Source organism: Populus alba, chromosome 4 (genome assembly GCF_005239225.2).
Source record: "Populus alba chromosome 4, ASM523922v2, whole genome shotgun sequence".
NCBI lineage: Eukaryota > Viridiplantae > Streptophyta > Magnoliopsida > Malpighiales > Salicaceae > Populus > Populus alba.
In genome coordinates this window covers 7,016,618-7,041,342 of record NC_133287.1, presented here as the reverse complement: position 1 = coordinate 7,041,342, position 24,725 = coordinate 7,016,618, and the positions used below count along the sequence as shown (strand labels likewise).

Sequence of the window (24,725 nt, the reverse complement as noted above, 5' to 3'; positions counted from 1 at the left end):
AAAAAATATAGAATTTTGAGGCTAATTTTTAATTATTCTGTCTTAAAATGTTAACATTCAATAATTTGCAAAGCAAATAATGAAATAATAGCTCCAATCACTAGGATTAATGTTATTAAACCAGTCCGGCCTAATAGATGAATTTAGTGACCCATTAATTTGAGACCTGACCATACCAAGTTTTCTAAATAAAAAAGAAGACCTGATAACTTCGAGATTCAGACAAATGCAAACTGAAATCATCTCTTATTGTTCTAGCAAAATACATGGGAATTGCTACATGAAAACAAGGCTGCTCATAGTTTTTCTTCAAAACATTGTTGCGCATGGCAACTTTCTTAGAGGACCTCTGGGCCATTAATTTCCTGGGCACAGAAAAAGAGATTGGTAACTCCATGGTGAGCCAATACAAAGAATGTTTTAATTATCATAACTCATTCAAGTTTAGCATCTTACCTTGTTTTCAAGAACGACTCCCTCTGGTATTTCCAGTTTCACACCAGATTTCACCGCGATGCTCACTTTTCCCTGCAGAGGTGATGGAACAGAATGGCAAGTGTTCAGTCATGAAGACTTTTACCCAGAAAGACTAAGGCAACAAAGCAATAATTACATGCAACACGTCAAAGATAAAGGGATTTATACAGGTCGCAAGTTGTTTGAGAATCAATACAAGGCCAGGCATAGAGAGTAGTGGTCTCTAAAAGATCTATACACGGTAAAAACAGTCATCTACGCCCATGATTATACAAAAAGAAGTTTCAACACCGAGCTAAGGAAAATACCCTTCCAAATTGATGTTAGGCAAAGAGTCTATTAATAATTTTTGTAACATGAGCACAGTGTAAGAAGGGTCACTAAGAGTTTGAAGTTTGAGTCAACAGAACTGGGATCAGACTCAAGAAGAGTGAGTGAACTTTTGAGAGTGAGAGGCCACCTCAGATCATTTCAATGGAAAGGTCAATCCCCAAATTTGCCTCATCATATGAAACTGACTTTCGAGGGACTATAAGAAATTCAATGGCTTTTTGTATTGTGGGACTATAACAATTCAATGGCCTTTTTTATTTTTAACACCAATCGATTGCTTGTACTGTAATGTACAAAAACCTTACAAATTACATGGTTTTTTTCCACCAGGAACACCGCGCTATAACATGGATAGGTATTCAAGTTAGTAAAAGTTCCAAACACCTCATCTCCTAATTTTCCAAAATACACTCATCCCACGGTATATAAAGAGTAGCTGTCACTAAGGTAGTGTTTGGTATTGTTATAGCAGTTACTTTTTAAAGTATTTTTTACTCAGAAATGCATCAAAAAAAATATTTTTTTTATTTTTTAAAATTTTATTTTTGACATCAGGCATCAAAACAATCCAAAAACACAGAAAAACTAATTTTAAGCAAAAATAATTCAAATTTTTTGCAAATACACGGCTAGCTGTTTGCCAAACAGGATCTAAAAGATCTCTATACAGTAAATAGTTACTTATGCCCATGATTATACAAAAAGAAATATCAACACCCAGCTAAGGAAAACACACTTCCAAAATGATGTTAGACGAAGAGTTTATTAATAGTTTTTGTAGAATGAGCACAGGGTAAAAACGGTCATTTGCGAAGGAGTTTGTTCTAGCTGGATTTCGGATGACAAAGCCATAAACTAAGTGTAAAGATCAGACTGCAAAAGAGGCAACCAAATGAGTTAAGCGAGTTGCAAACAGTTCTCCAAGATACAATGGCAGTGAAAGAAAAGAAAGCAAACTGAACAAGAAGCAGATCTGAAGAAGCCTTCACTGGAAGGAATCGAGATCAAGGTACATTTATACCAATTGCATGATCAATGAACTGGTAGACGAGGAAAAATTGCATCAAATGTGTGATTTCAATATAAAAACGTCATGAAAAATTATGTTGAGTATCAAGTACCCTAACTGCTGCTCCAGCTGCAGTTTCTAGCTTAAGAAATTCGACTCCATCCACATCCTGATAGCAAGATTAACATTATCATAATTAGCCATTCTAAAATTATAATTTTTCATCTCTGCAAACAAAGAAACAACAGATAAAAGGAAAGAAATAAGAACATACCTTTGGGTTTAGAATAATCTCCATCTTAAGTGCATCAGCTTCCACAAGCCTTTTGATTGCCTTCAAGTTCACCCACCTGTTATAGCATATATTGTTAGTAGCATATCAAAGTATAATTGCTGTATTAATGGCAAGGTTGACTTACAAGTTGTTCTTATTGAAAATTTTGAACTTCTCAATCGGTGTGAACTCATTGACCTGTTTCAAACAGAATCAGTTGGACAAGAACTCAATTAAGATAGTCTCCAAAAATAGTGTAAATGAGTGCTAATTCCATTGCAATCAAGACAAACTGCTAAGCAAATGCCAGATGTATTGAAGGAAATGAACAATCAGTTTCAATTACAGGAATGCTGCCAGCCTCAAGTGGGTTAATCTACCTCTTCTCCACTGGTGCCATTTACCTCAATACTGTACATGAGCACCTCAATGGTGTTTCTTGCCTTTATCTAAAGGGTACTGATCTAAAGGGTACTGATGTAAAGGGTACTGATCAATGGTGTTTCTTGCACCTCAATTATTGAGTGCTTCTCAATAATCTAAGTTGGACAACAACTGGTGTTACTATACAAGTAAATCTAACAAGGACAAGACAAAGAGCAGGAGAAAAAGGTAAGGATCAGGCACCTTCTGTGTATCATCATGAGTGTTGAATGAGTACATTAGAAGCAAGGGAACTCTGCACCCATATTTCTTGTTAAGATTCTGCAGAAACTTTAACAGTTAGTTCCATGCAACAACAGAACCAAATCAAAATCAAAGCAGAAGAGAAGAGAAGCAACAAACACTCACCTCAATCTGGATGACAATAAGGTCAAGAAATGTTAGTCCATTATGAACTTCAATAACAGACCTGTGAAACACAACAAAATAAATCAAGTTCAATGTCAGATATGTCTCCAAAACCTCCATTCTGCACCACAAACAAAACGGTAAATCGTTTCAACCAAAAAAACAACATCCATCACGCTGTGGTCACCAATCTGACATTTGCCTTCTTTTTCTTCCCTGGCAATTTGATGTGCAGATTAAAATGCACCAAACATAACAAACAAAAGTTTACATACCTAGGACCAGTGCATCCCATTGCTGTCACTAAACCTCCATTAAGCTTCAAAACAACATCTTGTCCAAAAGGGAACCGCTACTTCATCAGTAGGTGTCTGAATCTTACTCCACTCAACTTGCTGCGCTTCCCCACTTTCACACACAAAATTCACAAAAAACTTCAACCAATCAATAAATAATTCAATAAATTCGGAATTTATGCAGTCAAGCCCTAGTACTTTTGTAATTTCATCAACGTTGATTCCTATTTTCTATTTTATCGGCTCTTTAACGTGTGGGGAATAAAAAAAGTGGGAATCCAAAAGAGATCAGATGAAATTGGAAGGAGTAAATGTTGCACTCTGAATCTTTTGGTTTCACAAGTTTGCAGCTTTTCCCGCTCAAAAAGCTTGCTCATAATCTTTAGTTTTATTGATGATCTGTTCTCTCATCTCCCTCTCTTTTTTCTCTTTGTCCTCTATATGAATGGCATTTTGCTTGAATGAAATATACCAGAAATGTTTATCAGTAATTAAGTATTATAAAGGATGTCAGCAATCTCTAGATTTGACCATGAATTTACAGGCTATACATAAGAAAAATAACAACACAATTCCAGAAATTCTAGATTCCTAGATTCTGATGAAACTATAGCAAAGCATCACAGATAAATTCACATGAGAGAAACGGAGGAGGCTAAGTAATAGCATTGGCTTATGTTACCCTCAAAAGGAGGAAAAACAGAGGAGACACTTGGAGGTCTTGCCAATTATGCATCTAAGAAATAGATGCCCTATTATGCATTACGATTTTGAATAAGCCAAAATGGAAGAATAGATATAGGAGTATTACTTTGGAAAGATTGATCCTTTGGCATCCATGAAAACCTGACCCCCAACCTACCTTCTCCTATTTTATTTTTCCAGAAAACTTAGCAACGAAGGATCATATTGAGTGCTCACTGGAGAATCTCTTATTTATTCACACAAATGATACCAACCATGCAATTATAATAAAAATTAGATCAAAACTTCTGTACCGAATTCCACTTGCGTGTTGCTATATCATTATCATCAAACATCATGAAAATCAGTTGTACAACACTAAAAATGAATATATGATGCTCTATCAAGGAAACATACCATACATATTCAACCATGAAAACAAAAATTACCCAACTTTGCAAACAGAACAAAACACAAAATAATCCAAACTCACTAGGGCTGCTTGCGTATTTATTTGTTTCTCAATTGCAGAATTGGGGGTAGCATCCACCTGCATCCATAAGGCACAGTAATTGAGAACCTTCTACATGCAGTAGCACTTAAATTATATGTCTTGTTTGCTTTAAGAAAAGTATTTTTGAAGCTACCCAAGATGATGAAAATTTACACAAGTTTAATCCCTAATGAGAAAAATAGGATTCATCACTTTAACTCAATTCCACACATATTTAGTGTATAACCCAGAGAAGTGAATGCTAGTCCAAAACAAGTATTATGATTTGTGAAACAAAGCTAGTAATTGGTGTCATTGTCAAGATTTTGACAAGACTGAACTAACAATAAATTAACCAGAGAGAAAAAAAAAAGACACCTAATATTTGCAACATGAATTAGCAGCGTGAAAAAATGGCATCACCTTTTCACCTTGACGAGATTCAAGTAAGCCTAGATACTTCTTCAGAACAGGATTGTCTTCGTTAGATAACAGATTTTCTACCACGTTGTGGCCCCCGCATCTGCAATGAAACCTCTGTCTCTCATTTCACCAATAAGATGCACTGCCCTTGATTCATCCTTGTGGTTGAGAAATCCTCGGATAATAACATTATAAGAAAATTCATCTGGAGGGCAGCCATCCTCTTCCATATTTCGGAAAGCTTCCAATGCTTCATCTAACAATCCTTCTTTACAAAGTCCATTTATTATTGTAGTGTATATCTGAACATTAGGCTGCAACCCTTTGACAAAGAGTTCTGAAAACAGTTCCCTTGCATCTTTGAGATTCCCGGATTTGCACATGGCGTCAACCAGGATGTTATACATCACCAGATCAGGCTTCAAGGAGGAACTTTGCATTGCTCGAAACAATCTGAATGCCTTTCCAAGATACCCTTGTTTGCAAAAACCATCGAGCAATATTGAGTAAGCAAATAAATCTGGGAGGTTGCCATTCTTGTGCATATTCTTGAAAAGATCTTGTGCTTCCCTAAGCTTGCCTAATTGGCACAAGCCATGAATAAGGGTGTTGTAAGTAACTTTGTCCGGAGTTAAGCCTTGAAGAATCATTTCCTTATAAAGTTGCTTGGCCTTATCTATCCTTGTGGCCTTACAATATCCGTTAATTAAGATGTTATAACAAAAAACATCAGGTTTATAACCCTTGGTTATCATGACATCAAAAAGCTTTCTAGCTTCAACAACTTCCATCCACAAGGAATATCCATACATCAATGAGCTGTAAGTAACAACATCAGGCTCCACACCCATTTCAGTCATTGTTTTTAACACACCTTGAGCCTGTGAAACCTTGCCTTCTTTACAAAATGTATTAATTAGCACGTTGAAGATGACAATATCTGGCATGATATTCAAACTCCTCATTTCATTTAGCATTGCCGAAGCTTCCTTCCATCGGCTGGAATTGCATAAGCCCTTGATTAAAGAGGTGTAAGTGAAAATATCAGGGGAAACGCCTTTAGCCTTCATATAAGAGAAGATATCTAAAGCCTCATTCACCCGCCTATCTTTGCAAAGACCGTCAATGAGTGTACTGTATGTCACCACATTAGGCTGGCAGCCTGCCTCTTCCATTTTCTTAAACAATCTAGCAGCAGCAGCAGTTTCCCCGATCTTACATAAGCCATTGATAATTGCATTATAAGTTTGGACATTAGGTTGACACCCTCTTGCCACCATGTCATCAAATAATTCCGCGGCTTGGGAAAATTTACCCACTTTACAGAGCCCGTTGGTTAAGGTGTTAAATGTTACAATAGTGGGTTGAAGACCAAGTTTAATGCCTTTGGCCAAGACAGAGAACCCAAGATCAATACGTTGCAACTGGCAGAAGCAATTAATCAACATATTAAGGGTATAAGTATTAGGAGAGAGCCCAGCTAATTCCATTTGTTTGGAAAGAGAAATCACAGCATCGTAATACTGTCTCATTTTGACAATTGCAGATAATAATTTATTGAATTGTATGATACAAGGCAGGGGTTTCCTATGAAGCATGTGATTGAAAGAAGAAAGGGCATCATCAATGTTTCTCAATAAAGAAGCATCATTGCAGTGTTTATATCTACTGCTACTGCTACTGCTAGAGGAAGAAATGGAGTTGGAGTGGTTGGTAGACAACAGTGATAAAGTGGTTGGAGATAGAAGAAGAATCATACCCATTATTTTCATTTGACATCGCTGAATTTGGGACCCAATAAAAAAGGCTTCTGTACCTCGACGTCTCACTGCCGCCGCCGCCATCATCATCATGAAGTGGTCTGGTTTTTTATTGACCAATACGACAGAGACACTTTGTAACAAATCTGGAATATTGAAGAAAGGGATTTGGGGAAGCAGGATCGTCCCTCTCTAAATGCAGAAGTTTCGGGAAGAAAAGTATGTGGGAATGAACGGGAAACACTGGCGTGTCGACGATGATGAAACAGCAAATTATATTATAATTATTTAAAAAAAAAAAAAAAAACCTAGAAGATGGTTTGTTTTATTGTACTAATCCTCGCATTTGTTTTTAATCGGTGTTTTTTTTAAAATTTTATTTTTTAATATTAAATTTATTTTTTGCTGACCCTCTTTCATGACATAAATAACATAAATAATAAATCTGGCGGTTACCCTCATTTATTTAATTTTTTTAACTAACTTTGTTTTTAATTTTTTTTTTATGTAATATTAAATTGATTTAAAATTACGAATTCATGATTTATTTTATCTATTTTATATTAGGTTATTCTAACTTTATAAATTTAAAATAACACTTAACAGGTTAACTTAAGTTGATTTTAGTTTTTTTTTTATTATTTTTTATTTGAATTTTTTTTAATTTCAGTATTTAACATTTGATTGGTTCAAAATTAAACTTTATAATATATTTTGATTTTTTTTATATAGAAATATCTTGGTTTCATGATTAGGATCATGAGTTTTGTCGTTTTAACTTTGGTTAAATCAGGTTATTGTTTTTTTTTTCTTTTTAAGAAGTTATCTTGATCTTATGATTCAGTTTATGGGTCCTTCAACATTAAATTTGTTTTTTATTGGGTTGTCCCTATCTCATAACTCGAGTCGTGGATTTGATGGGTTAACCTAGTTGACTAAGTTTTTTCTTTTTTTTTTAATTGACTTTTTCTCTCAACGTCATCACTTAATATTGCGTTTAATTAGGAATTAGGCTTCATGATATGTTTTAGTTTGTTTTTTATTAGTTTATCCTAGTTTTATAACCCTAGAATAACCTTAACGGGCTAATCCAGTTTGACTTGATTTATTTTTTAATTAAATATATTTTTAAAATTTTATCGTTTAATATTAGATCCAACGGAGTCAATTAAGAATTGAGCTTTATAATTTCTTTTTTTTGCTCTCTAATATGTTATCTTAGTCTCTTAACCAAAGTCATGGATTTGACAAGTTAACCTAGGTTAAATTAGATCGTCTTTTTATTTTCTTTTTATGAGGATATCTCGGTATTATGTCATGGGTTTGGTTAATTGACTCGAGTTGTTTTTTATGTTCTTTTTAAAATTAATTTATTTTTTTAATCATATCCTTTAACATTGTGTTGATTATTGGACTTCATAATTTGTATTGATTTGCTTTCTAGAAAGTTATCTCGGTTTTATGATTCAGGTCGCGAGTTTGATAGGTTAACCTAAGGCTCTTTTTTATGTCCTTTTTTAATTGATTTTTTTTTCAATTTCATCCTTAAACATTAGGTTGATTAGGAATTATGCTTCATAATTTGTTTTAATTTATTTTTTATAGGGTTATCATAATTTCATGACTCGAGTCGTAAAGTTGACATGTTAACTCACGTAGACTCAAGTCAATTCAATATGTTGTTATCTTAATATTAAAAAAAAAATATCATCCTAAAAATTTATTTTGAGTCAAACTTTATTTTTTATGGTTCATCTCAGTTGTTTTTGGACCCACAAAGTTAACCATGTCACATCATATCAATCTCCAAGAGGTTTAGATTTCTTTTTCACTAAAAAAAATAGTAGTAACATCTGAATATTTTTTAAAGTTCGAGAAAAATCTAACTTGGCTTACAACGTAGCGCAAGTCAATTATCAACATACACTAAAAAGCCTAGTTATATTATTGTTGTTGTATGACAAAACTTTAAACGTTATGGGTAAAACATTATACATACACGCCTTGTTTACCCTCTCACATTTTAATACAGACTTGTTTTCATTTTGATCTTTAAACTTTTTTTTTTTGCACAATTGTATCCTTTTTTTTACCAATTTAAAGGATAATTGAATTAAATTTGTTAATGGAGAATAAAATTAAAAGACAAAGAATCAAATTAGAAAAGACACCATAATGGGTGATGGTTTCAAATTCTCATAAAAAGTTTATTTTAGTCCTTAAACTTTACAAATTATACCTATTAGGCCCTTTAATAATTTTGAAATTCAATTTTTTAAATAAAATCTTATTTTTGTTATGTTTTAGTTTCTAATTTTAGAGAAGAGAGAGTGATTGCTCGATCCCAATAGTATAGAGAGAAAATCGACATTGACACCAAATCTAACCACCAAAATAGTTGATCTTGGTATCAACAAGTTACATTTGGTAAGGAGAGTTCTACTTGTGTGTTTTTCACCTTGAGATTTTTTTAAAAACTAGATTTAAGCTCGGTACTATTTTTTGTTTCGGGTTCTTATGTGATTTTTTCTTAAGGTTATTTATAGGGTTTTCAAAGTGTTTAGGCTCTTTTCTAGGTGTTTTGGGTCAAAACGAGTTAGAAAACAACCTTTTGGTATAAAAAACATACCTCGCTTTTTTTTTTTTTTTTGCCACTATAATGACTGGAAATGTGGGGAAAATTAAATGATGAGTCGTCTAGAAATATTTTTGCAAAAAAATAATGGGGGGGCTGATTTCTTTGTTTTTTTTTTTTTAAAAAAAAAAAAGAGTCCACATGCAAGCCTTATTTCTTTTCTTTTTCGTTTTTTTTTTTAATTTTGCCTTTTTAAAAAAGCATGTTTTTTATATGTGTTTTTTAAAATATTTTTTTTATTTATATTTAAATTAATATTCTCTCTCTTATTTCTTATTTTTTGTATTTAGTTTTTTTTTTTAAATAGTGTTTGTTTTTTTAATTATTTTATATGTATTTAATTTTTGAAGAGATTATTCAAATTCAACTATAATTTATTTTATGTTTTATATAATTGGAACTTATTTAAAAAATATATTTTTTGATAGTATTTCAAATAAGTGCAACCTTTAGAGATATTTTTTGCTCTTTAATTTTATTCAATCAATTTTCTATATGTGTCTATTTCTGCTATTATTTGATTAAATAAAAAATTGATTTTAATAAATAGAGTGATGAACACAATCATGTAAATGCCTTGTGTTATAATATTAAATATCTTGATGTACATCTACCTCTTAACTTTTTCAAGATACGTATTTAGTTATTGTTTATAACTTTTTTTATTTATTGACATAAATGGTTTTTTATTTTATGTAATTAGATGCATGCATAAACTTTTCAATTTACACTTAATACTTTTTATGTAAAAAAACGTGATTAGTACTTAAAAGTGTATTTTTATCAAGTTTTTATATCATCATTTTACACTTGAAGTATAATAACATATCTAATAATATAAGATACATTTAATATATGGTAAATGTTCATCTTAAATGCCGGCCTATCACATAAGTCAAGGGATTGATTGATGAGTTTAACTACTGAAATTAAGAAAACAAAGAGAGGGCTAAACTTAGAAAATAGATGTTAGTTTAATCCAAACTAGAACACCATTCGGTTATTGGAGCATAATTGGAGCTGTAGAACTTGGATTTAGGTTTACTTTATATGGCTAGAAGCTAAAACATAGGCCTAAAATTTTCATGGAGTCCAAGATTCAAAAAGACTGTTTTTAAGTTCAAATTGTAACAACAACGGAGAAGTCTGAATCTGTCTTACAACCCAGACACTGTTAAGTATTCAGCCATTTTTCAAGTTCTAGAAGTTCAAATGCACTGATTCTTTTTTTTTTTTTGGAAAACTGAGATAATTTTCTAGAACTTTCATGTAAAAATCTATTCAAATTCTGACATTAGTAATGACGTTTTGTTCAGACAAGAAAATAATTGTCACCAAGTTAAGATGCGGCCACCCACTTAACAATTAGTCATCAAGTCAATAGTTTCAAATTTTGGCCTATAAAAGGAGGCATTTGTCATGCATTTAGGCATCTTGGTTTTCAAATCAAGATCATGCTCTTTATTTCTTTTTTTATATTTTTGTGATGTTTAAATTTTATTTCATGTTATATTTTTCTTAATCTCTTGTTTATGCTTTTCATTTCTTTTACTATATGACACGACCAAAAGATTGATGTCTTCTCCCAAGTGCAGGAGTGTCGAAGTAATAAATAACCCAGCAAGACCGGGGTCGAACCATAGAGAGGTTAATTGTATAAATTATAAATAACAAGACGACAACAACAACAACAACAACAACAACAACAATAACAATAATAGTAATAGTAATAGTAATAGTAATACTCAGTACGTGACGTTGTTATACCTGAGAATGATCTAAAAGATCGGGTCACAGGTTTCCAGCCTATATACTGAGTTTATGAAAGATCAAAGAGATAAATTATATAATATAAACAGAATGTAATAATAATAATAATAATAATAATAATACTAGTAGTAGTAGTAGTAGTAGTAGTAGTAGTAAAAAGAAGAGGAGGAAGAAATTAATGAGAACTTTGAGATGGAAGATTAATGTAAGGATTAAACAATGATTAAAAACAAATGTCAAGGTTAGAGGATCCACCAATGGTATTTCAAACAAGGATAGTATAAACTCTTATTATTCAACTGGAAACCACATACAAAGGAGGTTCCAATCGGATGATTTCTCATTAATAGCTCATTATAAATTATTAACATGATCATATTAATTATCTTAATTACATAACACCAAACTTTTAAATATTGTTAGGAATTCATGATGTTAATTGATGTTAACAACAAATCAAGTTTCTTTCATAGCCCAGGTGTAGGTAATACCATACTGTTGGGCTATGAAAGTGTTAAGCATTTGTTGTACCAAGTGTTATACAACACAAATTTAGATTAACCATTTAACAAGCAAGGTATTAAGAATTAGTAAGATAAAAAAGATAAGACATGTTAATATTAAACATTAAGATCCATGTTGAGTTTACACTATATTTATTCTTACACTATTAGTGTAACCTTTTCACCTTGACATAATACACTTAGCTAAACATAATGAAGAAGAGAAACATAAATAAACAAAATAAGAACATAAAAAAAAAAAAAAACAAATACAAGTTAACTAAGTAAAGGAAAGGAAATGAAAAGCATAAACAAGATATTAATGAAAGCAAAACTTAAAAATTACAAAAAATATATAAAGAGAGAAATAAAGAGCATGAGCTTGATCTGAACAACCAAGCCAACAAATGCATGGCAAATGCCTCCTTTTATAGGCCAAAATTCGGAATTATTGATTTGATGACTAATTGTTGAGTGGGTGGCCAACTTTTGACTTGGTGAAAATCCTTATCTTCTTGTCTGAATAAAAAAAAAATTCTACCATCCGAACTAGGTCCACTGGAAAACATGAAAGTTGTAGGAAATTGACTCAGCTTTTCAGGAAAAAAAATAGAGGTCATTTGGACTTCTAGAACTCCAGATATGGGCCAAACACTGAACAGTGTTCGGGCTGCAAGACAGATTCAGACTTCTCTGTTGTTGCTATAATTTGGACTTGAAAACGGTTTTCTTAGATCTTGATGAAAAAATAAAAGTTGTAGGCCTATGTCTTACTGAATCTGTGTAAAAATTTGAGGTCATTTGGACATCTAGAACTCGAGATATGACCCAATTACCAAACAGTATTCCAGTTTGGACTGCACCAACATCCCTTTTCTAAGTTTGGCCCTCTCTTTGTCCTTTCAATTTTCATACTTGAACTCATCGATCAATCCTTTAATTTATGTTATAGGCTTGTATTTAAGATGAACATTTACCATATGTTAAGACATTTTATAGTATTAGACTTGTTATTATAAAATATGTTTTAGTTAAGGAGTTATTGATACTTTAAGTGCAAAATGATGATATAAAACCTTGATAAATATGCACTTTTAAGTATTAATCACTATACTTATGTTCTTATTTTGTTTATTTATGTTTATCTTCTTCATTATGTTTGGTTAAGTTTATTATGTTAAGGTAAAAAGGTTTCACTAATGATGTTAGAGTAGATATAATATAGACTCAACATGGACTTCAATGTGTATATCCAAGAAAGTTTGTTATTAACATGTCTTATCTTTTTATCTTACTAATTCTTAATACCTTACTTGTTAAATAGTTAATCTAGATTTGTGTTGTATATCACTTGGTACAATAAATATTTGGCAGTTTCATAGCTAACCATATGGTATAACCTACACATGTGCTATGAAAGGAACTTGATTTGTTGTTAATATAAGTTAGCATCATGAATTCCTGACAATATTTAAAATTTTAGTGTTACTTAAGTAAGATAATTAATATGATCATGTTAATAATTTATAATGAACTATTAAGGGTAAATCATCCGATTGGAACCTCTTTTGTGTATTGTTTCCAATTGATTAATAAAAAGAGTTTATACTATACTTATTTCTAATACCATTAGTGGATCCTCTAACCTTTGACAATTGTTTTATCATTGTTTAATCCTTAAATTAATATCCCATAAAATTCTCATAAACTCTTTGTTTTATTAAATATATAATATTATTTGTAATTTATATAGTTAACCTCTCTGTAGTTCGATCCCGGTCTTTTCGAGTTATTTATTACTTCGATACTCCTACACTTGAGATAAGACATTAATCTTTTGATCGTGTCAAAACATGTGAAAAAATCTTGCATGTTAATTTTTTTGTTTGAAAAAAAATATTCAACCCATAACAGAGCACAGTCAAATAGCTAGTAACATTTACTAAAACGCTTAGGATGTTTACTGTAGTAATAATTTTTTCAACTTTATTTTTTTCAATTGCATCCCTCTAAGCCTAGAATGCTAAAAACAATTGTCAAAGTTTTATAAGGATTGGATTATCACATACACTAAAACACCTAGGACATTTATTGTAACAAATGTTTTTCGGTCCTTGAATTTTTCTTTCAATTGCTTCCCTCTATGCCTAAAATGATGAAAAATTTGCCAAATTTTGTGAAGGATTGGAAACTTTCAATGATAGGGTACCAAAGTAAAAAAATACATAGAAATATAACAACCAACCTAAGTTCATTTTTCTTAATTTTTTTTGGGTTTTTTGGCGTTTACTGTAGCAAATTTTTTCCATCCTTCAAATTTTCTTTTGATTGCTTCCCTTTACGTCTAAAATGATGAAAATATTGCCAAATTTTGTTAAGGATTGGAAGCTTTCAATGATAGGGTATCAAAATGAAAAAAACACGTAGAAATAAAACAATCAATCTAATATTCTAAGGCTAAGTTCATTTTGGTCAAAATGTTCCTTTTTCTTTTTTTTTTTTTTTTTTTTGTTTTTCAAGTTATTTTGTTTTGTCAGTTACATTCTTTTCTAGCCTAATTGCATTGAATAAGAGTTGAAATTATAATAAAGGTATCAAATTAATGGTCCGAGAATCAACAAGTTAAAAAAAAGATAAAATTGATGGCTACCCATATAGAGCCACATTTCATTTTTGTCTTAAAATTTATTTTTTAATTGTTCAACCCTGGATGAGAGAGAAAAAAAGACCCACAAGAAAATAACATTAGAGAGAGAAAATATTTTGATTGTCAAGGTTCTGCGATGAAAATATTTAGAATTGGTGTCAATGAATTTCATATTATAAAAAGAATTATATAGAGATTGTTTTGAACTTTAATATTTCCTAGAAAAACATATCAAGGTTAAGAGATAAATATTTTCTCAGTTTGATTTTGTATTTTTACAATTTTTTGGAGGATGTTTATCATGATAAAATGGTTTATCGTATGTGGACAATGGACTTTTGATTTGTCATCAATTACCTTTTTTTTCTTTTTTTCTTTTTTCTCTTCCTCTTGATTTTTACACCAAATCCTCTAATGTTTTAGACCAGCCTTTCAACTTGGTTTTTCTTAGAATTTAATCCATGTTCTTTTCATCACTAGTTTTTTTTTTTTTTGAAATAATTTATAAAATTGATTATTTTTTTTCAATTTCATCCCTCTTCAATTTTTTTTTTTCATTTATCAAACTTGGTGTTATTCTTTTAATTGCTATTTATTTTTTTTATCCTTTTCTTGATTTATTTTATTTTTTAATTTAATCCCTCATTCTTTTATTCAATTTCATATTATTACCATAGTTGATATTCATTCTTTTAATTGCTACTTTTTTTTTCTTGATCTATTTTATTCTTTAATTTCTTTCCTTATTGTTTTATTTCATTTAATTTTTTGTATCATATTTGGTCATCATTCTTTTAATTACTATTTATTCTCTTTTTTTTTTAATTGTGGATGGTTAAGAATTTTGCTTCGTGGTTTTTTTCAAGTTTTCCTTTTATAGGTAATTTCCTTCTCGAATAACTCGAAACACAAGTTTCAAAGAATAGCTTGATTTTGACTTTGGTTGTTTAAGGGTTTTTTTTATTTTTATTTTTTCAATTTATCATTCGATATTATATCACTAGACTTCAACTTCAACTTCATAAGTTTTTCACTTACATTTCTATAGGGTTATTCCAATCTCATATCATGAATCATAGGTTGATCAAATTAACCCGGGTTAACTCGAGTATTTTTTTTTACCTGGGTTGGTCAAATAAAACAGTAGAGATATCTCATTGTTTTATTTTATTATTTAGTTTTTTTTATAGGTGTTATTAAGCCATCATAATGTGAAATTCTAAATGTTAAAACAATATAATTTAAGTCAAACCAAAGTTAATCAAGGCAATTATTGCCTGATTTAGTTTAAAACCATCCCACGCTAGTTCTAACACCAGTTCTAGATTGAACTTTGAGGCCAGTTTTAATAATAATAGTCTTGATGGTTAGGTTTTCACCAGACTTGATGTGAACTAAATACGGACATCACCAAAATTTCCATGAGATAATAAGAAATGTAAAGAGTCATCATCGTAAACCTCCCAATAAACTAACTGATGGATAATTGAACAAAAAATTCGGATCATATGTAGCAGAAGCAGTTTTCACACCCTCGAGAATACCAGTTCTTGTTATAAACAAGGAAGACTTGCATGCTGCAAGATAACTTCGAGATTCAGACAACTGCAAACTGAATTCATCTCTTATTGCTATAGCAAAATACATGGGAATTGCGACATGAAAACAAGGCTGCTCAAAGTCTTTCTTCAAAACATTGTTGCGCCTGGCAACTTCCTTAGAGGTCCTCTGGACCATTAATTTCCTGGGCACAGAAAAAGAGATTGGTAACTCCATGGTGAGCCAATACAAAGAATGTTTTAATTATCATAAATCATTCAAGTTTAGCATCTTACCTTGTTTTCAAGAACGACTCCCTCTGGTATTTCCAGTTTCACACCAGATTTCACCACGATGCTCACTTTTCCCTGCAGAGGTGATGGAACAGAATGCAAGTGTCGGTCATGAAGACTTTTACCCAGAAAGACTAAGGCAACAAAGCAATAATTACATGCAACACGTCAAAGATAAAGGGATTTATACAAGTCGCAAGTTGTTGAGAATCAATACAAGGCCAGGCATAGAGAGTAGTGGTCACTAAAAGATCTATACACAGTAAAAACAGTCATCTACGCCCATGATTATACAAAAAGAAGTTTCAACACTGAGCTAAGGAAAACAGTCTTCGAAATTGATGTTAGGCAAAGAGTATATTAATAATTTTTGTAACATGAGCACAGGTTAAGAAGGGTCACTAAGAGTTTGGTGAGTCAACAGAAATGGGATCAGACTCAAGAGAGTGAGTGAACTTTTGAGAGTGAGAGGCCCACCTCAGATCATTTCAATGGAAAGGTTAATCCCCAAATTTGCCTCATCACATGAAACTGACTTTCGAGGGACTATAAGAAATTCAATGGTTTTTTGTATTGTGGGACTATAACAATTCAATGGCCTTTTTTATTTTTAACACCAATTGATTGCTTGTACTGTAATACAAAAACCTTACAAATTACATGGTTTTTTCACCAGGATCACCACACTATAATATGGATAGGTATTCAAGTTAGTAAAAGTTCAAAACACTAGCAGCTCACCTCCTAATTTTCCAAAATACACCCATCCCATGGTACACATATGCATGGGGGGCAAATGGTTAAATAGTGAGCATAAAAAATGTAACGAAAGAACATGCAATACCTTGAGAGTAACATTAGCACCAAACCATACATCACCAGCAACCTTAAGACTATCAAGCTCGATAATGCTAGGGATCGACTTAAATCGGCTCAAGAAGCTGGCAACCTGCCAAGAGGAGAAAAAAAATCAAGAATAATAATAATAATAAAAGAAAAAAACTCCCAAGAATACTTGATTATCAAATACTTTTGTACCTTCTTAAATTCTGGCCCCAGTTCGATAGAAGGATTTGCAGGATTTGCTCTAGCTGGATTTCGGATGACAAAGCCATCAACTACAGTGTAAAGATCAGACTGCAAAAGAGGCAACCAAATGAGTTAAGCGAGTCTCAAACACTTCACCAAGATCCAATGACACTGACATAAAAGAAAAGAAAGCAACCTGAACCAGAAGCAAATCTGAAGAAGCCTTCACTGGAAGGAATCGAGATCTAGGTACATTTATACCAATTGCATGGTCAAAGAACTGGTAGGCAAGGAAAAATTGCATCAAATGTGTGATTTCAACATAAAAACCTCATGAAAAATCATGTTGAGTATCAAGTACCCTAATTGCTGCTCCAGCTGCAGTTTCTAGCTGAAGAACTTTGACTCCATCCACTTCCTGATAGCAAGATTAACGTTATCATGATTTGCCATTCTAAAAATGTAACTCAAATCTCTGCAAACAAAGAAACAACAGATAAAAGGAAAGAAATAAGAACATACCTTTGGGTTTGGAATAATCTCCATCTTAAGTGCATCAGCTTCCACAAGCCTTTTGATTGCCTTCAAGTTCACCCACCTGTTATAGCATATATTGTTAGTAGCCTATCAAAGTATAATTGCTGCATTGATGGCAAGGTTGACTTACAAGTTGTTTGTATTAAAAATTTTGAACTTCTCAATCGACTTGAACTCATTGACCTGTTTCAAACAGAATCCGTTGGACAATAATTCAAATACGATAATTCTCCAAAAATAGTGTGAATGAGAGCTTATTCCGCTGCCATCAAGGCAATCTGCTTAGCAAATGCCAGATGGATTGAAGGAAATGAATAATCAGATTCAATTACAGAAATGCTGCCAGCCTCAATGCGGGTTAATCTCCCTCTTCTCCACTGGTGCCATTTAACTCAATACTGTGCACGAGCAACTCAATGTTGTCTCTTCCCTTTATCTAAAGGCTACTGATCTACGACATATATCTAAAAGGCACCGCTAGCTATCCATTATAGATATACAAAATGAAAACTGGAAGGAACACATTATCTGAAAAAAGGATCAGAACATGTCTTACATGCTGATCAGGGACCTGTGCAATTTCCAGGAGCTGCAACACATAATCAAGGAAAAAGTATTAGTCAACACCAAAAGCAATATTTTTCTTCCTTTTTTCTCATAACTTTGATTCAAGAGGGAAGGGGGAGGAAAGGGGAGAATTCAGGGCTGCTGGAGGGAGCAAAGTGAATGGGAGCATTCCCAAAGAAAGAGGAAATGGCAAACATAGCATGAGCGAAAATAATTAACCTCAAAACTGAAAATTGGAGTGAAAATGAAAGAACCAGACAAAAATGTCAAATATGAGAAATGAAAGCACTTCCAAGTCTACAGAATCAAGTCGTTTGCAAGTTCAAGCAAGTATGATTTAGAATAATTTATGCAAAGCTATATTGGGAATTTTATCCAATCTGTTGAACTCAAGGTGGGAGTTGCTAACACCGGGTAAGAGGTATATACCTGAACCTTCCCTTCGTAAGAGATGAGAGTACCACCCTTCACATCAGCCAGGGTTTTGGGTGTCACCTGCAGAAGCACAAAGTATAAGAGCAAATTTTGAATCCATAAACTAAATTAAAACTGGCTGCATTCATCTTTTTGTACCTCCATGCAGTATTCATTCTTGTTTCTGATCAGATGGTTTAAGATTTCTGCAGCACTAAGTCAAGGATATAACAGGCTACAAGACTTCAATTCCAAGAATTTTCATCATTAAAACCAGACCAGAGTATGACAAAAATAAAATCCTGAAGTCGAAAGTTTACAATGAGAACCAAAATCAGGATACTCAAATCAACAACAGCACCAAGGTTATCTGAGTTGGCAACAAATACATACTCTTTACCCTGCAAGGCGATAAGGAAATACAAAGGACATAAGAACTAAAGTACCAGTGGAGCTCAAATTACTTCTTAATATCACAAGGATAAAGCAAAAGCCACGTCATAGCATCAACCTGTGACAATAAGGCATCAAGCTTGCCACTGTTCTTTAGAGATGGGAACACATCACCATGTCCAGGAGGATACCTTCATGCGTAAATAGAAGTTTTCAGAACAGCAAGCATGAAGATAATACATTAATAATATTTTTTGATAAATTAAACTGTACACTCAAACATATTCCCTGCATTTTACAATTCCTAATGTTTTTCAGGTGTTAGTTTACTTTCATTTCTGAATTTTAAGAAATTGCCCACACTGGATCCCACTAAAATTTTTCTTTCTTTAGGAGGGACAAACCTTGATCAGATACCATCAGCTTCCAAAATTCCAAGGGAGTTACAGGTAACAACAAAGATATGCCAAAGTTAGATTATACATTATCTTCCAATTATGACATACTTTCATCACCGGCCAGTGATCCAGACGCTCTATGCCAAGTTACACTCATCACTCAGTTTTCAATAAACAGTTAATTGAGTTATAGGCATGTCTTTGTCACATCTCATAAGGAAAGAAAGTAATTTGAGAGAGCATTAGTATGCAAGTATAGAAGTTACTTTCTGGATTTAAATCAAGTCAGAAAATCATAAATTGAGTCAGGAAAGTTTAGACTACTCCTTAGAAGTTGGTATACAGATAAATAAATAAATGACTTGATAAGCATCCAAATAGTCCCTTACATAAGACTCTAGAAGTAAGAGGTGGAATAGATTGATGGAAGTTCACAAGCTCAGAACAGCAGGTGAATCGAAGAGTTTTCAATTCAACTGTCTCAATCAGAGTTCAGAGAAGTTCAAGCTCTACCCTAGTTTTACAACATATTCAAACTCATAAGCATCAAGTGCCAAATATACTATTATCACAGTGCATCTGATAGAATATATAATTATAAAGTGCATGCAAAATGGTAAAATTGACTGAAAGATATTCATTAAACTTCATATGGTAAAATATAGAAATTAGAAACTATACCATCCATCCTTGTCGGTGTGTCCTTTTGAAGGCAATGGCACAAAATCATCAGCAACCAGACGGGGATATTGGCTCTGTGCAATTCCAAAGGGGAAAAGGGCCAATTTGTTGTTTAACATTTTCAGCAAAGCAAAACACAAATATTAAAGGAAACTGATCAAACTGTAGTGTCACAGACCTGATTAAAGGTGTGAATCTCAATATTTGAGTTTGAGTACTTCTCAATAATCTAAGTTGGACGACAACAACTGGTGTTAGTATACAATTTAAATCTAACAAGGACAAGACACAGAGCAGGATAAAAAGGTAAGGATCAGGCACCTTCTGTGTATCATCATGAGTGTTGAATGAGTTCATTAGAAGCAAGGGAACGCTGCACCCATATTTCTTGTTAAGACTCTGCAGCAACTTTAACAGTTAGATCCATGCAAAAACAGAACCATATCAAAATCAAAGCAGAAGAGAAGAGAAGATAAGCAACAAACACTCACCTCGATCTGGATGACAATAAGGTCAAGAAATGTCAGTCCATTACGAACTTCAATGACAGACCTGTGAAACACAACAACAAAAAATCAAGTTCAATGTCATATGCATCTCATTAACCTCCATACTGTTCCACAAACAAAGGGGTAATTCATTTCAACCAAATAAAAAAGATAACCATAACACTGTGGTCACCGATCTAACATTTGCCTTCTCTTTTTTTTTCCCTGGCAATTTGATGTACAAATTAAAATGCACCAAGCATAACGAACAAAAGTTTACATACTTAGGACCAGTGCATCCCATTGTTGTCCCCAAACCTCCATTAAGCTTCAAAACAACAAGCTTGTCCAAAAGCATCTTGGTTTCCTCCGGATCTACAACAAAAATTCAATCACTTTAAGCAACAACCACACAAGTTTGGGCCAAAAAAATGCAATAAAAATTCAGATTATTATCAATTACCCTCAGGAGTTGACTCCAAGGTATCATAAGGAACCACTACTTCATCAGTAGGTGTCTGAATCTTACTCCACTCAACTTGCTGCGCTTCCCCACTTTCACACACAAAATTCACAAAAAAAATCAAACAATCAGTAAATAATTCAATAAATTCCAAATCTCAGATCTCATAACAAAAAAAAAACATCCAAATATATATAAAAAAATCTCCATCACATTGCAATTAGAACCAATACATATATCGCAATTATAAAAAAAACATAATTATTTAATTTTTACGCAACAAAATCAAAATTTTAAAAGGAAACTAATTGAAGAATAATGAATTGCCTGAGATAGCGAGATACGAGGTTGACGAATCCAGTTTTCTCACTCTCACTGCACAAAATCACGAAACAAAATCAAGAAATTGTCGGTAGATCTGAGATCTCTCGGCTTCATCATTTCATTAACGAAACGGAATCACTTTGATTAGTGAGATTAGCAGGAAATTAAGATTACCTGATTTGATTGAGATTAGCAACAGCGGATTTGAGCTGAGAGATCTTCTCGGTATCAGTAGCCATTGTTGATTGATTTGATCTTAAGAGGTTAGAGAGAGAGAGAGAGAAATGAGGAATATATCTGTGTGAGAAAAGCAAGATGTTTGAAAGGATGCGGTATATATAAAGTGGTGGTCGTGATGAAGGGGTTTTTTTTTATGAGAAACCCCAAGTTAGCCCCTAAACTAGTATTATTTTGTTTGGGAACATGGTTGAAAATATATTTTTAAAAAATTTAAAAGTTTTTTTATTATTATTAAAATTTAACATGGCTTATATTTTTTGGATCGTTTTGATGTGTTTAATATTAAAAATAATTTTTAAAAAATAAAAAAATATCATTAGCATATATTTTAACACAAAAATTTATTTAAAAAGCAACTATTATCATACTGCCAAAAATACTTTTAGTTGAGTCCCAAAATTGTTTCGTAGAGAGAGGGATTATTAGGATAATGTTTGATTATTATCTCATTGTAAAAGGAGGAGACAATAGAGATATAGTAAACGAACCTTCACATTTTTTTTATTTTTAAAGTATAGAAATTAATTTTAAAAACAGATTTATTTCATGTTTTTTTTTTATTTTTATTTTTATTTTTATTTTTATCTCCTCAATCAAACATATTTTCACCTATTATATATTCTTTCTTTCTCTATTTTATCTTCTAAATTACTAATCAAATGCAACTTGGTCACTCTTGTTTTAGTTGATTCGTTTTATTGTTCACATAAAAGTGAAATTTGTGTATATTTATCATAATAGACATTGTTATGTGAATGAAAAAGCATTGCATCTAAAATTAAAAAAAGACAATTTATTCTTGATAAATATATTAATCTGACTTGTCCCAAATAAATGATTATTTTTTGGATAATTATCTTGTATGATGGTTAATGAATTGGATATATATCATAATTTATTTTAAAAAATAAATGTTAAACATATATATATATAATATAAATATATATTTATGTACATATCTCAATATTTACATAAAAACACAATCACACATATCAATTATTTTATTTTTTTATTAAATAATAAATAGTAGCAACAATTTTTTTTTTAAAAAAAAAAAACATTATGCATTACAATACCAAATACTCACCTAAAAAATATTCTTTGATACTTTTCACAATCAATTCCTTTCATCTATATATTAATTTTTATATCCAAGTTTCTGCAAATTTTAGTTGTTTAGTGTTTAGAATATGATTGTGGTTATTTTTTAAAGTGTTTTTCACTCAAAACTATATCAAAATAATATTTTTTTATTTTTTAAAAATTATTTTTTATATTAGCGCATTAAAATGATCTAAAAACACCCAAAAAAATATTAATTTGAAATAAAAAAAATTAAAATTTTTTTAAAAGCGCTTTTAAAACATAAAAACAAATAGTATGGACATATTAAATAAAAAAAGATATGCTTTTCGGACAAAGGAATATGCTGAAAGCATCTCCTATAAAGTTGCTTGCAAAATTATTTTAAAGTAAAAACATTACGAAACACTACTTAAAATATAATTTCATGTCATTTAATTGTGTTCAACCACTAAATCAAACCATATTTTTCTTATTTATTTTAACAAGTATCTACAATCGTGATAAGGTACGGTGCAAAAGAAAACGTGTGTACCTAGAAAACAGAGATTTTTTTTTTTAAAGAGAGTAGTAAATAATGATGAGAGCAAAAGACAATAAAATTTTGTCTCTGGAATTGGAATAAAATAAAAATGTGATAGGCAAAAAAGGGGTGGTGCTGTGTGGAGGTGATGGAATTTGCTACGCCACAAACAGTATTTTTGGAAGGCCCAAAAGGCCAAAAATAGGCGTCGAAGTGAGAGGATGAAGGAGAATATGCAGGAGAATATAACGTTCGGCCTTTTTTACGCAAAGGAAGTGGTGGCGCCTGTTTTACGCAAAGCTGTGGACACAGCTCACGCCCCCTCGATCCACGTGTTTGGTCATGAATGGTTTCTATAAACTTCGTTTAGCTTTGTAACTAGATCGATGGCCCCGCATTATGATGCGGCTAGTACTCAATTTTTTTCTTCTAAATTAAAATAATTAGGATACGGTTGTGTTTTTTTAAAAATAAAAATAAAAAATATCAGTTTAAATTTTGGTTGATTTAATCATAAAAAATTAAATAACAATAATACATAAATTAATTAAAATAATATTATTTCAGTTAGAGTTAAGTTAACACGTGAAATTCATGACTTGACATATAAGATAGTGATAATCTTATAAAATTATAGTATTAAAAAAAATCTAAAAAAAAAAGTTAATCAACCCAGTCCTAATTTTTCAGGGTATAACAACTAAAAAATACCAATTAGATATCCAACTATAATAATCAATTTTTTCTTTTTATATATAAATTTTTTTATTAAAATTTTGACAAAATTTCTTTATATTTTCAATATCAAATTATCGACTCAATAATTTCATAATTTATATACATCAATCACAATATTTATCCTATCATCCTGAAATTTTATGTCTTAACAATAACATTAACTTATATTTCCCTCAGCAAACATTCAATAGAACAAACATTTAAAAGTAAAATAATTAGAAATACATAAATGAACACACCCACACATATATCAGTATTTTTTAAGCACATTTATGTCTGAATAAACACACAACCATAAATTAGGTTAAAGTAGTTAAATATCTTAATTACAATATCCATAATTAAGTTAAACAAAAAAAATTTTATATAAAAATATATTATGACAAGATATTGATTCTTCAAAATGCATGAATTACTTGGGCAAAAGACCACCTATCCATGAAACTACCACTCAACTTAGGTGTGTGATATACCTGAAATATCATATATATATATATATTATAGATGTGATTAACTTTACACATTATTAAAAATTACATATATTCATGCACGCATATTTAAATCACAACATGCTGGGAAGGTTTGTTTTTATTTTATTACCATATTTGCATAACATTTATAATAAATACCAACCTTTACAAGTATACCAAAATTGTTTATAGGCTAACTCAAATATCTATCTTATCTAAAATTAATTTATATTCTTTAATTACTTATTAGCAAAAAAAATATGGACTCTTAATCTGTCCATTTAGTAGTAGGGTATTATTTCCATTAATCCAAGAAATAATTTGATCATTTGCTTAATAACTTGAGTATTAATCTTATCAACCAAGAATTAGTCTCTCAATCCGCTTATTCAGCATTATACTATTTCCATTAACCTAGAAAATAGTTTCTTCATTCACCCAATATATCG

The 24,725-nt window shown here is 31.4% G+C and overlaps 1 protein-coding gene and 1 pseudogene across 1 annotated transcript; both read right to left on the bottom strand.

Annotated features, from left to right (window-relative positions):
* Positions 1-13: 13 nt before the first annotated feature.
* Positions 14-6,822, bottom strand: LOC118030311 (uncharacterized; annotated as a pseudogene).
* Positions 6,823-15,503: 8,681 nt separating this feature from the next.
* LOC118030267 (UTP--glucose-1-phosphate uridylyltransferase) lies at positions 15,504-21,555 on the bottom strand. Its single transcript, XM_035034317.2, has 21 exons — positions 21,397-21,555; positions 21,226-21,273; positions 20,899-20,990; positions 20,720-20,810; positions 20,439-20,499; positions 20,269-20,346; positions 20,126-20,176; positions 19,948-20,021; positions 18,987-19,059; positions 18,819-18,876; positions 18,635-18,681; positions 18,491-18,556; positions 18,051-18,083; positions 17,625-17,677; positions 17,480-17,555; positions 17,319-17,375; positions 17,154-17,237; positions 16,967-17,065; positions 16,773-16,877; positions 15,932-16,003; positions 15,504-15,840 (listed from the first exon to the last, which is right to left on the bottom strand). The coding sequence occupies exons 1-21, from the start codon at positions 21,459-21,461 to the stop codon at positions 15,814-15,816; spliced, it is 1,410 nt and encodes a 469-aa protein (XP_034890208.1). The 5' UTR covers positions 21,462-21,555; the 3' UTR covers positions 15,504-15,813.
* Between the last annotated feature and the right edge of the window lie 3,170 nt (positions 21,556-24,725).

Excerpts from the sequence above, each read along its gene's own strand:
- LOC118030267 (XM_035034317.2), bottom strand. The coding sequence starts at position 21,461 with ATGGCTACTGATACCGAGAAGATCTCTCAGCTCAAATCCGCTGTTGCT. Across the intron at positions 18,682-18,818 it reads TGGTGCTGTTGTTGATTTGA|AAATCTTAAACCATCTGATC; the intron begins GTATCCTGATTT and ends TTAGTGCTGCAG. Across the intron at positions 16,004-16,772 it reads GTGCTAATGTTACTCTCAAG|GGAAAAGTGAGCATCGTGGT; the intron begins GTATTGCATGTT and ends TCACCTCTGCAG.